Raw genomic sequence first — 24,122 nt, 5'->3', positions numbered from 1 at the left:
AAATTGTCTTTTTAAAACTGATTTTCTTTGGCTGTATACTAAGATTTGTAAACTCCAGCTTAGTTCATTTGAAGATACTTGAAATATTATACTAACTTTTAAGAAACAGGTCAGTGTCTTTAAAAGAATTATTTATGTAAGAAACAGTCAGTGGTGGTGTAAAAGCAAATGATTCTTAAGAAACACACGTTTAGAATAAAAGTAAATACTATTCTCCCTTATATTCTGAGTCAGAGGTAAAATGCCCTCAACTTTAAGAGTGATACTGTGAATAAAACTGTTCATCATATTTTAAGTTTCAACAGTGGGAAATGAAGAGTCTACATTGAAACTTTGAGAATATAACTGTGAGTGAAGTTTAGGCCCAAATAAGAAGTTTGATATATTTTATTTATTCTCTTCTTAGATATGATAGAGACAAAGTATAATGATAATAGAAACCATTTCTTTATTTTTCCTGGATATGGCCTTTATAAATTTCCACAGATGAGATTGTAGCTCATTCCCTCCTAAAATGTCAAAAATAGCTCCTCTTTTCTCTATGGCTTAGGCCTTCATTGTTTCAGGAATAGGAATTTTGGGGGAACTATTACAAAAATAGTTATGTTTATTTATGTTCATTGTTTGTTCAAAGATCCAGACTACTTTTTTTTTTTTTTCCAAATTTACCTCCCTTCTTTCCTAAGGCAGGTAGAGGATACATTTTTACCTTTCTTACTAGGAGGGAGTTATTTAACCTCTTGGTGCTACTCTTTTAATTATTTATGTAGAGATCATTTCCATCCTGAAAGGGGTGGATGACTTAGATTACTGTTCTTAAAGTTTTATATTACAGAGAACTTTTAGAAGACTTATTAGCTTTACTGATGCTATTATTTGATATTCCCTTATTTTTTAGAATTTTACCTTTCTTAATTCCGCCATTTGGTTTCTCAGTGTGCAAGCAGTAACAGTAGTTATGGTCATGAGGAAATGAGGAAAGAGTATGAGAATTTTCAGTCCTTATGGAGACATTAGAATTTTGCTCTTCAAATTCTCAGTAGCACAGAGAAAACTTCCCTTGGTATCATCCCCTTGACCCCACCCAGTCTTAGGAGTTGGATTACTGAGGCAAAGCAGAAAGCATGTACATTTAAGCCCGTATCTATTCCAGTTTTGCTGTATCAATTGATATGCCCATAGCAATCATCTGGAGAGATAAATTATTCCTCATCTGTAAAAAGGGGATAATAATAATGGCTTCCTCATAATGTCACACATGTAAATTCCTTAGCCTTGCACATACTAAGAATTTAATGCTAGTCATTATTATTGAAATTTGTTAAAATTGCCTGTATTGGAGGCATAAGAATTAGAGACTATGATTAATTGTTACCGAATTGGTTGCCTGGACCCGCACCAGGGTCCTAGCCTAGGCCGAGGGGTCTCAGCCGGAGAGGTTCTTTTTCCACTCAGATTCACACAGCCAATAATGAAACTGGCCAAAGAATGGAAGAGTGTGGGAATTTAGTTCGCAAATCAACTTCTCAACCTGATTAGGGCTGAGACACCATATATATAGAAGGGTCCAGGTAAAAGGGAAAGAATTGAGTAAAGAGAAGGAGTATTCATAAGATATCTGAGAACAAGGCTGTGGTTTGGACCCAGAACTGAGGCAACACCCCTTTTCAGTCCTTGTATGGACTTTTCCCGTTGTCATGGCAATTGTCAACTGTCATGGTGCTCATGGTTGTGTCATTTAGCATGCTAATGTATTACAGTGAACGTACAGTGAGGCTCAAGTCCACTGGAGATCAGGTTTTCTGCCATCTTGGGCCTAGCTGGCTCTAACCAGTTCTTGTTTTTCTGTTTGCAGCTTCCTCCTTTTGTAATTGAGCATGAAACTAAGATAAGGGTAGTTAGTTTCCATTGGAGGGAGGGGAGGAGGTATGATTCCCGGGCAACTGCCTTGATAACATAATTCTTGACATATTTTGCCAAACTATTTCAGATGTTACAAATACTATTCTTGATTCTGATAAAGGTTACTAATAAAATCTCATTGTGAAAAGTCTTTGCCCTCTACCCCCAAAGTAAGATGACTTGGTCTTTTAGAATTACCGAAATCGAAAAGAAAAAAAAAAAAGCAACTTAGAGCCATCCCATTACTCTACAGTGATAACCAGTGTGTAAATTGTAAAATATTTAATGGAATTAGAGATCTTTTGTACCATACATAGTTCTTATTCCACATGTACAAACAGAAAAAAAAGTTATGCCAGAAAAACTATTTTTTAGGATTTCAAAAACTAATCTCACTTGTGGAATAAAATATGCCATTTTATGTATCAATTACTATCTATACACTAAAAACATGTATAGGTAGTATAGTATTTCATTAACTATCTCTAAGTGCTTACTTTTAAAATTGGAGAAAATTTGGTTGATTTTACTCCTTTTATCTAACAAAACCTTCTTTTAAGAGAATTTTGGAGTGAAGTCTTTCTGGTCAACATTTATTTCCATTTACCTACGATTGGGCAGGAATGGGACTTGTGAACCAGTTTCTGATGTAAAGGAATCTTATTTGTGTGGATGTTTTGTTTTCTGAGCTCCCTAAGCAGGTACACAACTGGATGTGATTTGTGCATACTTCATGTAAGTTAATTTGCATACTCACCTTTCCTGATCTTTCAGTTTTCTTTTTAAAGAAAAGATTCCTGAATAAAGGGTTGGTAATAACTTTAGCCTTTGTGCATACATTATTTCTACATTTCTTCTGTTTTCCGCTGATGATTACACACTCCTACCTTCATCAACTAAAAACGTTATTCAATCACAAGGTAGTTATGGCACTATTAAGTTTCATCTCTTTCTTGGTTTACTAGATACCTGTGGAGGGAGGACAGGATCAGCAGACAGATTCCACCAAAGGGCGATGCCTGAGGAGAACTGTCAGTGTCCCTTCCGAGGGTCAGTTTCCTGAGTACCCACCAGAGGGCGCCGCTAAACTGGGTAAGCTAATGTAAAAGGAAAGAAATTCCTAGTTTTTATCCGGTAATTTATGGACTTGTTATTGAGTGTTACAATAAAACAAAACATCCTTCATTTACTGTTAAGTAAGTACTTTAAAATATAGTATGTTAACCAAGAATTAGAGGTCATTAGAAAGTTTTATTCTTTATAACCAAGTGGCAGCAAAGTTATTTTGCAGAGAGAACATTTATCTGAGTGCTAGTTGGTTGCTGTAAACTCCTGGGCAAGCCGGATGATATGTTGTTTCTGATTTTACTGCTTGGCTTTAAATTTTAAAAGAACATTAAGTGATCTTATTGAGGCACTGAGATTCACTGGGGAGCCAGTTTTGGTTGGAAACTTAGTATTAAATGGTTTGTGCCCTGTTCACACAGTTCCTGGTGTTGTCTTGTATAATGTAATGTCAGATTAGGCTAGTTTAGCTGAGCTAATTTTATATGGCCCATGTAAGTTATATTCAGGACTGTGGTTGGAGTGGGTGACAGAAGGGATACATCAGAAAACCCCACTTGAGTTGTTATATACTAAAGGAATTAATGTCAGTATCAAAGCTGCTGTTTCCCTGTTTCCTACCAAATGATTCTGTTTGGTGTTTTGCATGCTTACCAATGGATATTTAAATAATTAGACCAGTCAGGTAATTTTAAGTGAACATAATTAAGATTAAGTAAAATAATGAAAGAATTTGAAAAGTAGGAGTTGCTCTGGTGTTTTGCATTGTGGTATTATTCTTTGCTTAATGGACCTTGACATTTAGTCATAGACATTTAGTAGGTAGATAAAACGGATTCATTTATTGTCTCTATATTTGTTAGTATGGATAATTTTGTGATTTTGCTGTATTTTTGAAAATCAGGGTTTTGGTTTTTTTGTTTGTTTTTGCCTTTTCCTTCATTTCCTTTCATTTTCTAAATGGAGCTCAGGTTCTTAGTCAGAATTTGAATCCTTTAGTTCTCTTTTTATCCTGTGACATTTATTGCTTTTCTAGACATTAGTCAGGTTAGCAAACACTTTTCTCCAATGGGTCATACTTGGAAAAATCAAATATTCCTCTCATCCATTGTACTTCTTTAGCATGTGTTGAAACCAGTTTAGGTGTGGGCTTAAATTATATTGCAAACCTTCCTGGATGTAACCATTTTATAGCCTGTTTGTATTTCGCATACAAGTTCTATGTGAATTGGACTAGCTCAGAGGCACCTTCTTTCAACTCCTTTGCTGTCATTATTTGTAATGTTAAGTTGAAGACTCTCTTTGCCACTTCTCTAGGGTCCTTTGACTATTCACACTTTGATCCACAAAAGTCAGCTGATTTTTGAGGAAGTGTAGTTGTAGTCTGAATAATTATTATGATCTTATAGGAGAGAAATACGTAGTAAATTGTTAAATGTCTCCAACATTCCAGGTACAGGTCCGAAAGACAAACTAAGATGAGCTCTTTGGCAAGCAGATCATAAAGGTTTTGTAGGTCATCGTAGGAGCTTTGGCTTTTACTCTGGGAGGTGGGGAGCCACTGACCTCTATACTGAGACTAGGGAAGCAAGATTGGGAGTTTAGAAACTAATTAGGGTGCTATTGCAATAATCTAGACAAGACATGGTAGAACTTGGGCCATAATGGTATTAGTGGAAGGGCTGAGAAGTGACCAGATTATATTTGAAGGTGGAGCCAACAAGCCAGTTCGCTGGTTGGATTGGATGTGGGAAGTGAGAAACAGAAGAGTGAAGAATTTAGGCTAGAACAGCTGGAAGAATGAATTTATTTTTTAAAATAAGGAACACTGGGAGAAGCAAGTTTGAATGTGGGACTGACCAGGAGCTCAGTTTGGACATCTTAAGTTTGAGGATCTTATTAGATACACAGATAGAAATAAGTGAGTCTGGAAATTAAGGGAGAAGTACAGACTGGAGATACAGATTCAGGCTTTTAGCAAATAGATGGTGTTTGAAGCCATGAGATTGAGTGAGATCATCAAGGGAAGTGTATTTAGGTAGAAGAGAAAAGCTTAAGACTAAGCCCTGGAACATTTAGAGATTAGGAAGATGAGGACGCATTAGTAAAGGATGGACCAGAGAAAGAGAATGAAGATATAGAATTTTGTTTCCAAATAAGTAAGTCAAGTGTGTGGGGAAGCCCTTCTGTTTTTGCAGGGTTCTTTCCCTTTGCAAGCTCTGCATTCTCTTTGTTCCTCACCAGTAGAGGAACCCCAAGGAGGACAGATCAGTTTTTGCAGATGTAAAACCATGGCATACATTTTGATTTCAGGTGTGAGGCAGTCAGCTATGGAGAAATGCCCACTCATGAAAAACATGCACCTTTTATTCTACCTCAGAGAATTCATAAAAGAAAAGAGCCCTGTGAATATAAAGGATATGTGAAGAACCTTTGTTAGTGGCTGCCAATTTACCGTCCTTCAGAGATTTCAAGCTGGTGAAAAAACATGAATGTAAAAAGGATAGGAAGGCCTCTATTTCTGCCTCACACATTGTTCAACATGAGCAAATTCATAGTGATGGGAAACCTAATAAAGGTCAAGAACTTAGAAGAAAAAAGTGTGTGTGAAGAGGCAGAGTGGGGAGTGGTTAAGCCCAGAATGTACTTCTCACTCGCTAGTTCTCAGTCTCTTGCATTCAGCAGCTTACAGATTACCCAAAATACAAAAAATTTATATTTACCCTGGCATTTGACACAGATTTTGATACAGCAAATTCTTTTCCATTGAAAATGAGATGTTTTCTTAAGGCATATGAACATCTGGCCTGAAGCACCCATTTCCAAATTTAGAAAACCTAGAAAAAACTATTTTCCCCTGGCAACAATATCCAGATTTTAATTTATTCATTAAAAAAAGATCTGTCAAATTGAAACCATGCGAAAGCATGATTTACTGAATTTTCAAAAGGAAATTACTTCTTCAGATGGTAGGGTCTTTGCATACAAACAATACAGGGAGGTATATAAATTGACCACACGAACTAGAACGAGTAAATATTCATTTTCAATGTAAATATAACCTACGTGAATTCAACTTTTTTTAAAAAGCCACTGGACACCTTTCAAGAACACTATTAAACAGAGGAAAAATGAAAGCTGAACAGTGGACAACATTTTTGTGACACATACATTTATAGAAGAAAATGTGTCTCTACTACTGCATGTTGTCTGCTGCCTGCCTGGGGGATAGCACAAAGGTGAATTGAGAACCTTGTCCAGTCTGGTTGTTGTGTTTCTTTGACATTCCAGTAAAGTTAATGCTTTGATGCCCAAATGGGCAAAGCAAAGTCAGAGCCTGAAGTGAGCAAGAACCTTGTTTGCAGGTGATGTCAGAAACGTGATCATAAAGCTGGTTTAATTAGAAAGTGCAAACACTCATAAGTGCATGCGTTCTCAATTCTCAAAAACATCGTTCAAATTGAACTGACACATTCAAAACCAAACATCTAGTAATTCAAGGCTGCAGAGATCTCCATGCCTCTATTTTATTACATTGAGATAAAATCTTAAAAGTATCCCATGATCTTACTTACAAAATCTCTGGATTTTTAAAAAACTGTGCCTATGATATCACATTTGTTTCATTATCATGGAGTCCTCAAAACCCAGAAATATCTGGTAAACGTACTTAAAATTATAATTTCACATAGTATGCTTTTGATACCTGTTAGCAAGCATAGGAAAAAAATACTACAAGTCTTTTGGAGTCGGAGGCAGCTGTGCAAAATTTTCATGTTTATGTAAATGAAGAAGTCAAACAGAAATCTAAAATAACACCACCAAAAAAAAGGGAAACTAAACTGGAAAAACTTTGAGGAAAAACCAGTCTTGCACCTATGTTTTCCTAAGTTTATTGACCCAAGTGATGAAAATTTGAGGAAATTTTTAAAAAAAGGAATATTAAAAAGCAGCATATACTAAGACATTTATAAAATTATTGAAAAGGATAACTCATTTAGTCAAAATTATTAGAGGATATTGATTACTCAAATCTAGCTTTAACCCTGACCGTCTCTGTTAAATTAGGCTGAGGTCTAACTTTATGTGTAAACTAATGACTCTTTTTATTCCCAAGACGTTCACTATTAGGAGGATTGAAGTATTTTCAAGATGCTAGAATCTTTTATAAAAATACAGGGTGGTAATGATAATATTGAAAGAAAGGGAAATGAGAGTAATGAAGATTTAATATTACAAGAAACATATCCTTCTATTTTTCAAATAATAGAATTTTATTTTTTCACATTAATTTTATTTTTTTAAATTTTTATTTTGTATTGGTACATGTTTGATTAATAATGTGTTAGTTTCAGGTGTACAGCAAAGTGATTCAGTTATACATATACATGTATCTATTCTTTTTTCAAATTCTTTTCCCATTTAGGTTATTGTAGAATATTGAGTCATGTTCTGTGTGCTATACAGTAGGTCCATGTTGGTTATCTGTTTTAAATATAGCAGTGTGTACCTGTCAATCCCAAACTCCCAATCTATCCTCACCACCCACCTTTCCCCACCGGTAACCATAAGTTCGTCCTGTAAGTCTGTGAGTCGGTTTCTGTTTTGTAAATAAGTTCATTAAATAATAGAATTTTAAATGGTGATAAATAATGACTGTGTATAGTAGCACTCAATATTTAAATTGACTATTAAATTTATATATATAAAAGTATATGTGATTATATATCCTTCGCTGTGTAAAAAGCTTTTTAGTTTGATGTAGTTCCATTTCTTTATTTTTGCTTTTGTTTCCTTCGCCTAAAGAGACAGATCCAACAACTGCTAAGAACAATGTTAAAAAGCATACTGCCTATGTTTTCTTTTAGCAGTTTCATGGTCTTAGGTCTTACATGTAGGTCTTTGATCCATTTTGAGTTTATTTTTGCATATGGTGTGAGAAAGTAGGCCAGTTTGAATCTTTTGCATGTGGCTGTTCAGTTTTCCCAATACCATTTATTGAAGAGGCTATCTTTTCCCTATTATATATTTTTGCCTCCTCTGTCATTGATTAAGTGACCATATAAGCATGGGTTTATTTCTCTTACATTGATCTATGTGTCTTTTTTTGTGCCAGTCCTATACTGTTTTGATTGCTGTAGCTTGTAGTATAGTTTGAAATCAGGGAACGTGATACCTCCAGCTTTGTTCTTTCTCAATATTGTTTTTGCTATTTGAGGTCTTTGTTTTCATACAAATTTTTGGATATTTTGTTCTATTTCTGTGAAAAATGTCATTGGTAATTTGATAGGGATTGCATTGAATCTATAGATTGTTTTGGATAATATGGTCATTTAAAAAATATTAATTCTTCCCATCTGTGATCACGGTATATCTTTTCATTTGTCCATGTTGTCTTTAATTTCTTTCAGCATTATCTTATAGTTTTCTGACTACAAGTCTTTTAATCCTTAGATTAATTCCTAGGTATTTTATTCTTTTTGATACATTGTAAATGGGATAGTTTTCTTAATGTCTCTTTCTGATAGTTCATTATTAATGTATAGAAATGCATCATATTTCTTATGTTAATTTTGTAGTCTGCAACTTTACCAAATTTATTTATTAGTTCTAATAGTTTTTTCTGGTGGCATCTTTAGGATTTTCTATATATAATATCATGCCATCTACAAGCAGTGACTGTTTACTTCTTCCTTTCCAGTTTGGATTCCTTTCATTTCTTTTTTTCTTGCCTGCTGTGGCTGGGACTTCAAGTACTGTGTTGAATAAAAGTGGACCGAGTGGGCATCCTTGTCTTGTTCCTGATCTTAGAGGAAATGCTTTCAGCTTTTCACTATCTCATATGATATTGGTTCTGGGTTTGTCATATATGGCCTTTATTATGTTGAGGTATTTTCCCTTTATACCCACTATGTTGAGAGTTTCTATCATAAATGGATGTTGAATTTTGTTGGAGCTTTTTCCTGCGTCTGTTGAGATGATTGTATACTTTTTATTTTGAGTTTGTTAATGTGGTGTATCACATTGATTGACATGCAGGTATTGAACTATCCTTGCTTCTCTGGGATAAATCCCACTTCATCGTGGCATATAATCCTTTTATTGTATTGTTCAATTTGGTTTGCTAATATTTGCCGAGGATTTTTGCATGTTATATTCATCAGTGATCTTGTCCTGTAATCTTTTTTTTTTCTTTTTTTTTGGTCGTGTCTATCTGATTTTGTTATCAGGGCAATGGTAGCCTTGTAGAATGTGTTCAGAAGCATTCCTTTCTCTTCAATTTTTGGGAATAGTTTAAGAAAGGTGTTAACTCTAAATGTTTGGTAGAATTCACTTGTGAAGCCCTCTGGCCCTGGACATTTGTTTGTTGGTAGTTTTTAAAAAATTACGGATTCAGTTTCCTTCCTGGTAATCAGTATGTTCATATTTTCTGTTTCTTCCTGATTCATTCTTGGGAGATTGTACATTTCTAGGAATTTGTTCATTTCTTCTAGGTTGTCCATTTCATTGTCATATAATTGTTCATAGTAATCTCATGGTCTTTTGTATTTCTGTGTGGTCAATCATAACTTCTTTAATTGCTAATTTCATCTGTTTGGTACCTCTCTTTTCATTCATATTCTTTATGAGTGTGGCTAAAGGTTTATCAATTTTTGTTTATTTTTTCCAAGGACCTTCTCTTAGTTTCACTGATCTTTTCTTTCTTTCTTTTTTTTTTAGTCTCCTTGTATTTCTATTCTGATCTTTATGATTTCTTTCTTTCTCCAGTCTTTGGGTTTTTCTTGTTCTTTCTTTTTTCCTAGTTGTTTTAAGTGTAAGGCTAGATTATTTATTTGAGATTTTTCTTGTTTCTTGAGGTAGGCTTGTATCACTGTAAACTTCCCTCTTAGAACTGCTTCTGCTGCATCCCGTAGATTTTGGATCATTGTGTTTTGATTTTCATTTGTCTCCAGGTATTTTTTGACTCTGATTTCTTCAGTGATCCATTGATTGTTTAGTAACATATTGCTTAGCCTCCATATGTTTGTGTTTTTTGCAGTTTTTTTCTTGTGGTTGATTACTAGTCTCATACTGTTGTGTTTGGAAAACCTGCTTGATATGATTTCAGTCTTCTTAAATATAAAATATCTTAAATATATTTGTTTGTGGCCTAGGATGTGATCTATCTCAGAGAATGTTTCATGTGCACTTGAAAGGAGTGTGTAATCTGCTGCTTTTGGATGGACTATTCTATGTATGTATCTATTACATTCAAATAGTTAATGTGTTATTTAAGGCCAGTGTTTCCTTATTGATTATCTGTCTGGATGATTTATCCACTGAGGTATGGGGTATTAAAGTCTCCTACTATGATTGTCTTACTGTCATTTTTCCCTTTAATGTTTGCTAATATTTGCTTTATGTATTTAGGTACTCCTGTGTTGGATGCATATGTATTTACAAGTGTTACGTCTTCTTGTTGGATTAATCCCTTTATCTTTATGTAATGTCTTCTTTGTCTCTTGTTACAGTCTTTGTCTTAAAGTGTAGTTTTTCTGTAAGTATTGCTACCCTGGCTTTCTTCTCATAGAATTTAGTATTTTGTTTGGATTCCTTTCTCTCCTTTTGGTGTGTATCTATTATATATTTTTGGTTTGTAGTTACCATGAAGTTCATATGTAACAACCTGTCTATATGTGATTATTTTAAGTTGATGGTCTCTCTTTTTTTTTATTTTTTTATTATGAGAATTTTCAGACACAAAGTTGAATAGTGCAATACACATCCATGTGCCCATTACAGAACTTCATCAATTGTCATCATTTTGCTAAACTTGCAGAAACAAGTGTTAATTATAATCAGAGATAAAACAGGATTCAAACTTTGTGCAAAAGAGTAAAATATAATTTTTTACCAACAGTCAAATGGTGAAGGTGGGCAAAATCATCGCATGGTGCAACATGGTAAAGTAAATAGAGGGTTAAGGTCCTTAACAGAAGGATGCATCTTGCATGAAAGGAGGTGGGACATATTTTATAGCCCCCTGTTCATGCTGCAGGAAGATTAAGTTGATGATCTCTTAAGTTCAAACACATTTTAACCACCCTACATTTAATACTACCGCCCGACATTTAATGTTTGTGACATCATATTTTACATCTTTTGTTTTGTCTATCCCTTAACTACTTATTGTAGATATAGATGATTTTACTACTTTGGTCTTGTAACCTTCCTACCAACTTTGTAAGTGGTTGATTTACTACCTTTACTGTATGTTTGCCTTTACAAATGAGATTTTTCCTTTTGTAATTTTCGTATTTCTAATTGTCATCTTTTCTTTTCCCCTTAGTAAAGTCTTTGAAACATTTTTTGTAAGGCCAGTTTAATGATGATGAACTCTTTTGGCTTTTTCTTTTTTGTAAAACTCTTTATCTCTCCTTTAAATCTGAATGATAACCTTGCCAAGTAGAGGATTCTTAGTTGTAGGGTTTTTTTTCCATCACTTTGAATATATCATGCCACTCCCTTCTGGCCTGCAAAGTTCTTGCTGAAAAGTCAGTCTAATGCAGGGGTCCCCAATCCCCAGGCCGCGGACCGATACCGGTCCTGGCCTGTTAGGAACCGGGCTGCCAGCAGAAGGTGAGCGGTGGGCAAGCAAGCGAAGCTTCATCTGCTGCTCCCCATGGCTCCCCATCACTCACATTACCACCTGAACCATCCCCTGCATTGCTCACATTACCACCTGAACTACCACCCCCCAATCCATGCAAAAATTGTCTTCCACAGAACCAGTCCCTAGTGCCAAAAAGATTGGGGACCACTGGTCTAGTGGTTGTTCCTTTGTACATAACTAGTTGCTTTTCTCTTGCTGCTTTTAAAATTCTCTTGTTACCTTTAATTTTTGCCCTTTTAATTATAATGTGTCTTGTTGTAGATCTCTTTGGGTTCATTTGTTTGGGACTCTCTGTGCTTCCTGGGCTTGGATATTTGTTTCCTTTCCCAGGTTAGGGAAGTTTTCAGCTATTATTTCCTCAAATAGGTTCTCTGTCCCCCTCTCTTTCTTCTCCTTTTGGTACCCCTATAATGTGAATGTTAGTATGCTTGATGTTGTCTCAGAGGTATCTTAAAAACTATCCTTATTTTTTTTTATTCTTTTTTGTTCAGCTTGGGTAATTTCCAGTACTCTGTCGTTCAGTTCACTGAGCTGTTCCTCTGTATCATCTAATCTACTTTAGATTCCTTCTAGTGTATTTTTTATTTCAGTTATTGTAGTCTTCAGCTCTGTTTGGTTCTTCTTTGTATCTTCTAACTCTTTGTTAAACACTTCACTGTGTTCATCCATTCTTCTCCCAAGTTCATTGAGCATGTTTATGATCATTACCTTGAACTCTTTATTGGTTAGATCGCTTATGTCTTCTTTGGTTAGTTTTTCTTCTGGGATTTTTGTCTTGTTCCTTTGTTTGGAACATCTTCTGTCTCCTTGTTTTGCCTAATTCTCTTTCTCTGTATTAGGTAGGTCAGTTACATTTCCCAATTTTGGGTAAGTGGCCTTATGTAGGAGACATCCTATGAGGCCCAACGGGACACTCCCCTCTGGTCACCAGAGCTATGTACTCTAGGGGTGTCCCCTGTGTGGGCTCCATGGGCCCTTCTGTTGTGTTGGAGCTGACAGCGATGGGTGGGTTGATAGGTAGGGCTGGCTCTTAGCCCAGAAGGCTGCCAGGCCCTGCCTCATTCAGTGGCTCCCAGCCTGTTGGTCCTAAAGCCATTTTTTAAATTTCACTCTTATGAGCTAGATTTAGATTAACAGCTAAACCATTTCTTAAATGAGGAAATCGGTTCTAAGTGAAGGTATCAGACCACAGTCTCTTATAAGTTATAAGAGGATGTTTAGATTCCTGATTTGCTCTTTTATCTTCCTCCCCACCCTTATCATGGAATAGTACAGATTAGTTCAGTTTTGTGAAAGGTGATTCCAAGGCAGTGCTGCCCATCTGGTGGTGCAAATTATGTGTTGCCCAGCAACTAGGGGTACATGTCATCTAATTCTCATTGTTGATTTGTCCTTATTTTTTTAAATGTCCGGCAGATGGCAGTAGGGTGTCTTAAATAAAAAATTCCTTTTCTGATTCAGTTAAGTCATTTGTATAGGCTACTGTCAGGGTTGCTGTAAATCCAGAAGACATAGGGAAGGAGAGATCATGAAGGAAGTCAGTGTTTAACTGTGGACTAGCTACTTGCTAAGCTTAGAAACTGTATCATATCTTAATATTTAAGTTAGTCTAACAGACTTTTTTTTTAACTTAAATAAAATACATTCTGTTCTTCAACTTTGACTGTATACTTTTATAACAATCTGGAACGTCAGGCTAGAATTTTCAAATTTGGTCCCATGTCATGAGAGACCCTACAAACAGGCATGTGGACATCCTGGCTGATACATTCAAGCTCTGTTGGGGTTGGTGCTACCAACCAAGTAGAGCCCTCTAAAATGTGATGCCCAGGTGAGGGGCCTCTCTCGACCAGTCTTAAGGCAATATTAACCTTAGTAAACCACTATGGTAGTTGGAGAATTGGGTGGGAATAGTAATGAGTGACATCAGGAATGGTTTTTGATTCAGCCTGGACTTCTGAAGAGAAAAATGGTGGATTGAACATAAGCATATAATTTGTATTCCTCGCAGAAACCCCACTACAACTATAGTAAAGGGATATTCTTTTAAAGACATGATCCTTCAAGGATAAGGAGAATGGCAAAGAAGAAAACAACCACAAAAAAACAATAATACATAATAATAAATTGAAAGCTGGAAAGCAAATGGAGTGTGGTAAATGTCCTAGCTGACCTGAGAAAGCCAAATCTTAATCTAGCAACGAAGAAAGCCAAGAACCAACCAGATTTTTACCGCAGAATCTTCAAATAGCTCAGGAATCGATGGCAGCAGGAACACATAGTAGTAGATCCCTCAGTCTTCTCCTCTCCCCCAGACCACTGAATCGTTGCTCTTCCTGCCCCTATCTCTACCCTAATGGAAGGCTGTAGGTTAATTCTGTGGGGGAGAAAACTCAAGGGTCTCTGGACTGGGTTACACCAGGCAAAGTTGAGAGCACAGAGCACTTTACCAAATACGAGGGAATAAAATGAACACCTGCATACTGAATGATGAGACCCCTCCACCTGTCTCCCTCACTTGCCTTTTACCCTCCAGGCAGGAGATCAGTGCCATGGGGATATTTAACCAGCCCAAGAGGAAAGACCTAAGGACACTGACATTCCCAAAGCTAGTAGTCATCAGAGGGAAAGCCTCTAGCTTGAAAGAAAAAATCCAAAACAAATAAAAACAAAAGGAAAAAGAAACTTGGAGGAACAGAGGTATGCAGGGAATAGAAAACTTAAAAAAAAAAATTATGATTATCTTCAGAGAGAGAAAATATTACATATGTGAGACAAGAACTGAATGTTACACAAAGCCAAAATGCTGCTGTGTATTAAAAAAATTTTAACAGAAACAAAACTCAATAGAAGTGTTGGAAGATGACAATGAGGAAATATCCCAGGAAGTAGAGGAAAAAAAAGATAAAATAATTAGAGTATCAGTTTAGGAAGTCAAAACAATGAGTTCCAGAAAAAGAAAAACAAGGGGAGGAAATCACTAGCAAAATAATTTAAGAAAATTCCCACAACTGAAGGATATGAGGTTCCAGATTGAAAGGAATTACTGAGTGCCTATGACAAGGCACATTTTCGGGAAATTTCAATTTGTCTCTGATGACAAAGAGGCCATTTTACAAACTGCCAAAGAAAGGAAAAACAGATTACAAACTAAGGATCAGAAATCAGAATGGCTTCAGACTTCTATCAGCAGTTTCAGAAGCTAGAAAACAATGAGGAATGCCCTCAGTCTTCTGAAGGAAGATTATTTCAATATAGAATTCTGTATTTAGCTGTAAGTCATTAATTGCACATGAGGATAAGATAAAGACATTTTCAGACATACAAGGTTAAAAAAATTACCTCCTACATATCATTTCTCCTGAGGCTAATGGGATACATTGTTAGCCACGAACGAGCAGGATGTGGGATATAGGATAGGAGATCCAGTTCAGGGGAGAGACGGAGGGTGCAGCAGGAACCCGGTTACATAGCTCGGTAGCAGCCACAGAGTGATGACAGCCAGTTCAGACTGGAGCAGTCAGAAGGCTGCCGTGAAGACGCCTCCAAGAAGACCAAATTGATATAACTGAATTAATTGAAACAACAGGAAACGAATTTGGGATCAAATTGACAATAAGGACATAGAAATCTAAGCAAATAAATGATGACAATAACTAAAGCAAGTTTCCATGCTTGTTCAATACTAGTTGTAATATCCTCTTAGACTTGAGGTGATAAGCAACATAGATTAATGCTTTTATGACTAAAGCCAGCTTCTTCCCACTTTATTATAAGTATTTAATTCATAAAATTTACTCTATTTTAGAAGCTAGATAAGTTAAAATCAAAATAGCGCACTTGAGTCATTCCTAGTTCTGCTCTCTCACTGATTCACTTAACATCCTTCTCCAGTAACTGTCACATTCTAATTTTTAGTATATTATCTGGTTCTAGAACTGACTATAAGTTAGGACACTTTAGGACTAGTTCAGTTCTTCATCAACCTTTTCTAAAAAGCAGTTTACTCATATTTTTCTGTACCTTGAAATCTGATTTCATCTGCCACTGAAATTTCTCGCAGTCTCAGAGCTGTGATAAGCTCCATAACTGCTGTCCTCTTCACCTTCTAACTCTCTTCAGAGTTTGTAATGGTTGACTTCCTTCCCCTCTTTAGAGCTCTCCTTTCTTGACTCCTGTAACTTTTTTTCTCTTGGCTGTGTTTCTCCCTCGCTGTACCTTCTTGACTATTTCCCTCTTTGTAAGTGCAGGTATCTAAAGGTCTTATCCTTACCCTTCTTCGCTTGCTTTGTCCTTTCTTTGTAGATGACTTCACCTATTTTCATGTTTCCAGATATCATCTTGGTGCCAATAACTTTTAAGTCCCTATTTCTGGCTTTAATTTCTCAGTTCCAGACCTGAATTCCCAATTGGTCATCTGAACATCTCTACTGGAATGTTCAAAACTGAAGCCATTCTCTTTGTGTAGTTCCCTTCTTTATTCCCTCCTTTCCCCACAGCCTGTTGTTCTTATGTGATTGCTGTTTCTGTTAATATGACCACCATCCTTCTGGTCCTTCTAACCTTACATTACTCATTTGTTTCTACCTAGTTGTCTTAATAACTACCCATCTATCTCTTCTTGGTTCTGTCTTCTTCCTTCATGCTACTCCTTTCACTGCTTGTTTGGCATTAATCTTCTTAAAATCACTATTGAATCATATTACTTTATTTCTTTAAACACTTTTGCCGGATCTCCATTATCTATAGGATGAAATCCAGATTTGCGATAACACTACAGGTCCTCTGAATTCTGACCCAGACTTAGCTCTCTAACTTCCTCTTTCTTTACCCACCACAGATATTCTGGGTCCAGGTCATAGGACTGCTTCAGGTTTCCCGGGCATTCTCACACCTGGGCTTCTGCTCACATTGGGCCGTCAGCCTGGATTATCTTGCTATGTTCTCTCACTCCACCACCCTCATCTATGATAGTCCCATTTGTCCTGAAGCCCAATTAGATATCACCTCTTGGCAGTTTTTCCTTTTATTCCACTAATCCGAATTCACAGCATTTATCTCTGATAAACAGCTCCTTTTTTACCTCTAATAATGAATGTATGTCCTTACGCTTTTAACAAGTTGTTGGTGTGTATCTTCTTTACTAGATTGGAACCTCTTAGTTGACAACACTATCTTCATTTTGGTGTCGCCATGGCAACTAGCAGGTTGTTTTGTGCATGGTTGCAGGTTGAGTGAGTGAGTCAGGTTGTTTTGTGCATGGTTGCAGGTTGAGTGAGTGATTGTTGAGCAAATGACTGACACATTAGAGAAACCTTTGCTTGACTTTTTCAGGTGAGGCACTTCAAAGTGAAAAGTAATCTTAGGTGTGGGAAGTATTTCCCCTCCACCCCCATCCTCTGCAGGGAAAACCACATCCACTTCAGAGAAATATTTTAGGAACGAAATTAGAGAATTAGTATCATTATGCGGCCACAGGGACTATAAACAGTTATACAGTCACAACTGTTGGTTCTGATAAATGCAAAGTTGGTATGCGCCATTGTCCAAGTTAACAAATCATAGCGTCGAGTGTACCTGGTTGCAAATGTCAGATCTGAACTCTTAGATTGTGCTGCTGGTTAATATTGTAACCATAGTTGTGTTAGTGAGCACAGCATCTGTGCTTTTTTTTTTTAAAGATTTTGTTGGTAGTAAATAGCTTTTATTAAATATTTTCTTGTTCCTATACAGAATGGTAAGATAAAATATGTTCTTTTAATAATAGAAAATGATCTTTTTATCCTTTCTGCTGCATTTCAGGTTGATAGCATACACATGTGTGCTATTGTTGGAGTTTTGGTTAAGAGATTAATTAGTCTATCAAAATCACAGGAGCAGATTTAGCAGTTATCTCACAGGTAGGGAGCTTACTGCTTTAGGAAAGAAAGTTCATACCTGTGACTGGAACTCTCCATTCTCTCTGAAAGGATTGCCTTTATCAGAGACAGTTGTGAGGCAGTGGAAATGGCACAAGCTTTGAAGTTGCGCTAACTGGATTCCAATTCCATTTCTTCTCATCATTTTTTTTTTTTTTAAGATTTTTTTTTTTGTGATGTGGACCATTTTTTTTTTACATTAATTTTTATTGGGGCATGGTTGCTTTACAATGTTGTGTTAGCCTCCACTGGACAACAAAATGAATCAGCCATACACGTACAGATACCCCCTCCCTTGAAGTGGACTATTTTTAAAGTCTTTATTGAATTTGTTACAATATTGCTTCTGTTTTATGTTTCGGTTTTTTGGCCCCAAGGCCTGTGGGATCTTAGCTCCCCAAACAGGTATCGAACCCACACTCCCTGCATTGGAAGGCGAAGTCTTAACCACTGGACCACCAGGGAAATCCCCTCTTCTCATCATTTTTAACCGTCAGCCTCAGCTTCCTTATCTGAAGAGATGTTTATTATGATTTGAAAGAAGAATGCATGACCAACAACATAAATTTTGATTTGAGACAAACTTCAGTTCTCTCTGACTCATGGAACCAGTGAGATAATAGAAGTGTTAGGTTTCTTATTTTATGTTTCCCATTTTGCTTGGATAGGTTTAAACCAACCCAATAAAGAAGTTTCAGGTATGGCATCTTAGGAAGCATCCTGTCTCTGTATCTCATGACTTTACTCATTTGTTTTTTCCATTTTTACTTGCACAGTTTGGCAAATTCCTTTCTTCTAAAGTACAGTCATAATTCACCATTCTGTTATGTAACTTGAGGTAGAAAGATGGGAGTGGAGTTGTTTATAGTGCATCTTGAGATTTATTTTTGAGACTTGATCTAGGCTCTTGGCTGCTATGGAAACTTTCCCAAAAAGAAAAAATATATGATTCAGATAAGTTGAGCAAAATTATCTAAACATTGCTTACTTTACTTGCACCAGCAGTGTCTCCCTCTCCTCTCTCCTTCCCCCCACCTCCCCAACCCTTCCCACCCCCTCCTCCTGTTCTTTTTTTTTGGGGGGGGGCAGGGAGCAGGTTTGGCTCAGCTATTTACTGAAGCCTTTTTAGTTTATATTTCAAACAGAAGGATTTGTAAATCAGAGAGGTGGAAAATCTAGTTGAGTTTGTATCCGAAACAGACTGGAGCTGCCTCCAGGGATGAAGCGTGTTTTGTTATGACCCTCTTGGCACTCCCCTGCCATCTAATTTCTATAGTAACAATACTTAAGAAAGGAAGCTCCCAAGTTTCTCATAAAGCTGTTGTGTCTGCTGGATTGTTCTGACTACTTTCTTTTCTCTGAAATGTACAGCCTATTTACTTTCCTGTTGTCTTCAGAAATTTGCACGTTAACTTTTTCCCATTTCAATTGACAGTTAATATATCACAACAGGAACTTCCCATCCATTTCATTTTTTTCCTTTGCTTACAAAATAATTTTTATTTTGTCTGTGTTTGCCATGTTATTTCTAACTACAGAGTAGAGAATAACAGGAAAAATTCAAGGTAGAAAAAAGTAAAAAGAAGATGAATTCTTGGGATAGGAAGGAAGTGGAAGAGACTGAAGTAGAAAGAGAACTGGTAATAAAGGTTATTATTTTATGTCAGTTCATTTTTTTATATCTTAGAGCCCTTTGGGTTTTTTTCCTTTTCCTTTAATCAAAGTTGTGCCATCAAAGAGTCAAAAACATTTAAACAAACCTTTTGTAATTTCTAAAAGTAGGAACTGTAGGGAAGTATTCAGATGTGTGTATTAGGAACCAGATGAGCTAGGGAGGGAGCCTGTGAAATAATACATTGGGAGTGACTGACAGCAAGAGAGAGAAAAATATATTTAAAAGCAGAATATCATCAGCAGTGCACAAAACAATTAGATAAAAATAGCCTTGGAGTAGCTGCTCAAAGCTAGAAAGTTCCACTGTGGTAGGTAAGCCTTCCAAAAAAGAAACCACATGCAAAATAGGAATGAGGAGAAAATGTGGCCTCTTCTAATAATGTTTAATGTCAGTGATATAGCATAGGGTTATTGATAAAGATGAGCTTTTATAACTAAATGTGTTTCTATGGTTAATAAATTAGAATTATACTAAAATTTCCATAAGCTTTCCCAAACTTAGAAATGAATTTAACTGCTCTGTTGTATTTATGCCTAAATAATACATTCTTATATAGTACTTGTCTTAGTTCCTGCTGCTATAATAGGATACCATAGACTGGGTGGTTTAAACAGCAAACAGATTTGATGTCTGCTAAGGGCCCTCTTCTGGGTTGCAGACTGCTGCAATAGGGTTGTTTGCTTTTTTTGTTTTTGTTTTTGATAAATTCAATAAATTCTTGAATAAGTATGCTGTGTAGACTTTATCTCACCTCCTATCATGTTTTTTGGATACAATACCATGAACTGGCTATTTTAAATGTGAATCTCTGATTCTTCCTGTTTCTTAGTATCACTGATTGCTCTATCAGTTTTATCTCTTTATATTTTTAGAATAAAAATAAAGAATAGTTATGAATATGAAGAAACAAGTGTGGCCAGATAGACACAATGATGACGAAATAGTGACCGTGCTGGGCTTCCCTGGTGGCGCAGTGGTTGAGAGTCCGCCTGCCGATGCAGGGGACACGGGTTCGTGCCCCGGTCCGGGAAGATCCCACATGCCGCGGAGCAGCTGGGCCCGTGAGCCATGGCTGCTGAGCCTGCATGTCTGGAGCCTGTGCTCCGCAACGGGAGAGGCCACAACAGTGAGAGGCCCGTGTACCGCAAAAAAAAAAAAATAATAATGACCATGCTAAGGACTGGCTATGCATTCTGTCATCTACTCCTGGCAGTAGTCCTGTGAAACAGACGCTGTTATTATCCTCATTTTATAGACAAGAATACTAATGCCAAGTGAATGGCAGAACCAAAATTCAAACCCAAATATGTATGACTCAAAATCCAGTTTATTATGGTGCTTCCCCATCCCTTTGTACAAATCGCAATTACTGATTGGCTAGTTCTTATTTTTAAATGACTTAAATTACTGACAAATGGCTGTGAGACCTTGTCTGTCTTTTCTCTCTTCCCAAGATTTTGTTCCCGATTCAAAGCCCTACAGAGTGACTGACTTAGCAAATTACCTTTCCTTTTGGAGATAATCCTTTCATTAATCATATATATTTAAAAAATTTCTGTTATGTGCTGCACACTGTTCTGGCCTATGTGAATAAAGCATTCAAAACAGTCAGCAGTGCAGACCAAAGCCCCTGCCTTCATGGAGCTTACATTCTGGTAGAAGTAGACTGACAAAGATAGACAGCTCTACGTTATGTCATATAGTGATGATGAATGCAGTGGGGGAAAATTGAGGTGGGGTACAGGATCTAGAAAGTACTGTGGGTGGGCAAGAAGGCAGAGGAACATTATTCTATATGAGATGACCAGGGAAAATCTCACTGTTTAAGGGACATTTGGTCAAGATCTGAAGGAAAAATTCCAAGAACTGAAGGTTATGAGTTTCCAGGTTAAATGAAACTGTTAAGTGCTCAGCAACGTAAATAAAGACCTATTTCAAAGCACATCTTCAGGAAATTTCAGAACATCTGAGATAAGGAGAACCTCCTAAAAGTTTTCAGGGATTTAAAACAGAAACAAAAATATGCTATACAGCATTCGAATAAGAGTGGCATCTGAGTTCTTGACAGCAATGTTAGAGGCTAAGACCATGGAGTAGTGCTATTAAAGTTCCAAGCGATCATGACTCTAAACTGAAATTGTATTCCAAGCTAAATGATCTGTCAAGTAACAGAAGGGGTAAATCGAAAAGGACAAGAAGAAGACAAAGGGAATCCCCAGAATACTGGTGAAGGGATGTCCCGGGATGGCAGCCATGTAGCTGGCTGAGAGAGTGTCCAGTCCAAACTGAGGTAAGAGGATAGAAGGCTTTTAGGGCCTTCTCAATTTAATCTCAACATATCTAAATAATATTCTTATACCACTAGGTTTTATTTAGAAATGTTGAGATAAATACCAAAAGACAAGGCTAAAAATTAAAAGAAGGAATGCCTTTGATGGGGTGGATTATGGGGTTGCTATTTTTTTATTAGCCTATTTGATTTTAAGTATAGTTGAGATTTTTCCCACAGTGTACATATATTACTTAATAAAGTAATGTATAATTTAAGGAAACAACCTTCTGAATGTGTAAAATCAGCATGATAGTTACTACTTTACAGGGTTGTGAAAAATAACATGTTAAAATTAAGTTCCCCAGAAGAATGCTGGCACATACTGGGTGCTCATTAAATGTTTGTTTCTTTCCCTCTGCCAGTTTTGCTGTATTTTCTGTAAGAAAAGAAATCTTGAGTTCCATACAATCGATGTATGAACACATTTAAAATCCAACTAGTTTTTAAGTAGGGTACTGAAATTTCAGACTTTAAGTACAAATTATGCATAGTTTAATAGATTATGACAAACATTCTAGATGCCAGATTTTTCATGAGAACAACTCCTTTCATTAAAAAACAGTCACAGATAGTAAATATGTAATCAGAAATGAAGTACACAGCAAACAATTAATTTGACGAAATTTAATGCCCTTTAACCACTTTGGATGTACTTCTTACTATCAACTGGACAGGGAAATCTATCTCCAGCAGTATTTAGATCAGTATTTATTATACATTCAATAAATCTTGGTTGATAATATTGTTGACTAAATTGCCTTAAGTTATCAGAGTCATTTGTGGCAGGAAAAGTATAAATGTTGTTGACTGCTAAAGTGAAGGCACCAGTTTATTTCAGTTCCACTTTATTACAGCATTACTATCAGGTGACTAGTAAACCCTGCACAATCTTTTCTCAAAATTATTTCATTGAGTAAGTCCAGAAGATTGAGCTAATATTAGCCCATAATATGAGGAACATAAGTGATGTGTTAGTTTGTTTTACTGTTGCTGCTTGAAATATATGCCCAAAGTTCTGTAAGCTACTATCCTACATACCTACTGAGAAATTATTTCACAGAACATTTCATTTGTACCTCTCCTTGGGTAATTTATAATGTCAGCATTTTCTTATCGAGGCATCTACTATTACAGTATAGGGTATATGTAGTGTCTTATATCTAATAGTCTTGGTAAGAGTAATACTTTTTTGACAAAGTTACAGACTTCTTCACATGATTGTAGTTGCAGGGGGATGTACTCTAGACCATGTAATGAACACATTAAAAGTGATCTCCGGTAAAAGAATTAAACATTTTTATAAATGGAAGGAAAAGAACCATTTAGAGAATCCAAGGTGATGATAGCTTGTGAGTCCTGGTAAATGAAGAAATCCATAAAGATATTTATCACAAGAAGATGAGCTTTTTGAGGGAAAAAATGCCATGTCAAATCAGGGATGAATGATAAAAACTGTTCTCATTCCCACCCCCCTCCTTTTTACAGCCTCCCTCCCCCAAACACACAGTATACTATTTTTATTTTATTTTATTCAACAAATGCTTACATAGTGGTTTGTGCCAGGAATTGTTCCAAGCACTTCGCAAATAGTTACTTACTTTATGAGCTAGGTACTATTATTATCTCTGTTTGTTTACTTTTTTAATATTTAATGAAACCAAGGCAGGGCTTTTCCAAGACTCTGTAAGTAGTAAATGGCACAGCTGGTATTTGAACCTGGTAATCTCACCTACAGTTAGTCCTCTGAACTTCTATGCTCTTTCTGCTGCTCACCTTAGAGTGGTGAGCAAAAGAGGCTGAGTTCTTAGGACTTCCCTGGTGACGCAGTGCTTAAGAATCCGACTACCAATGCAGGGGACACAGGTTCAAGCCCTGGTCCAGGAAGATCCCACATGCTGCGGAGCAACTAAGCCCATGTGCCACAACTACTGAGCCTGCACTCTAGAGCCCATGAGCCACAACTACTGAAGCCCACGTGCCGCAACTACTGGAGCCTGCGCACCTAGAGCCCATGCTCCGCAACAAGAGAAGCCACCGCAGTGAGAAGCCTGCACACCACAACAAAGAGTAGCCCCCCGCTCACCGCAACTAGAGAAAGCCTGCGCACAGCAACGAAGACCCAACGTAGCCAAATATTAATTAATTAATTTTAAAAAAATCTCTTCTAAAAAAAAAAGAGGATGAGTACTCCCGAGTCCTATGATGCTGTCAACGGTTATCTCCTTATACCGTTAAAAAAATAAATTTATTAGCAGAGTTGTCTGTTTTACCATCACTTAGTGGAAAATAATGTGTAGTCATTTATTTGAAAATATGAAAACAAAATATATAGGTTTCTTGTTGCTATTGGCAATCTTAGGAAAAACTGTGATGAATGAAATTCTGTTTACTTAAAGATGCAACTTCATGCATCATTTAGAGAACTTCTCTACCAAGAACATGTTTGGCACTTAATAGCACTCAATAAATATTGAGCCTAATTAAACAGTGAACAAGGATGCACAATATATTTTCAGCATTTTCCAGTTCATCATATTCTTTTTAATTTCATGTGACATAGAATTTAAAATATGTATC

General features: G+C 36.5%; 1 protein-coding gene across 15 annotated transcripts in view; it reads left to right on the top strand.

The window, feature by feature from the left end:
• The window catches only part of RASAL2 (RAS protein activator like 2), a 384,407-nt gene that overhangs the window by 208,775 nt on the left and 151,510 nt on the right, over window positions 1-24,122 (top strand). For all 15 annotated transcript variants that reach the window (XM_019952448.3, XM_073803926.1, XM_019952446.3 and 12 more), the window contains exon 3: window positions 2,868-2,994. In XM_019952448.3, coding sequence (XP_019808007.1) covers window positions 2,868-2,994 — 127 coding nt within the window. The remainder of the gene's footprint in view (window positions 1-2,867; window positions 2,995-24,122) is intronic.

The sequence above is a fragment of the Tursiops truncatus genome, chromosome 1, assembly GCF_011762595.2.
Source record: "Tursiops truncatus isolate mTurTru1 chromosome 1, mTurTru1.mat.Y, whole genome shotgun sequence".
Classification (NCBI taxonomy): Eukaryota; Metazoa; Chordata; class Mammalia; order Artiodactyla; family Delphinidae; genus Tursiops; species Tursiops truncatus.
The sequence above is the reverse complement of the archived record's forward strand: the minus strand, read 5'-3'. Positions and strand labels throughout refer to the sequence as shown.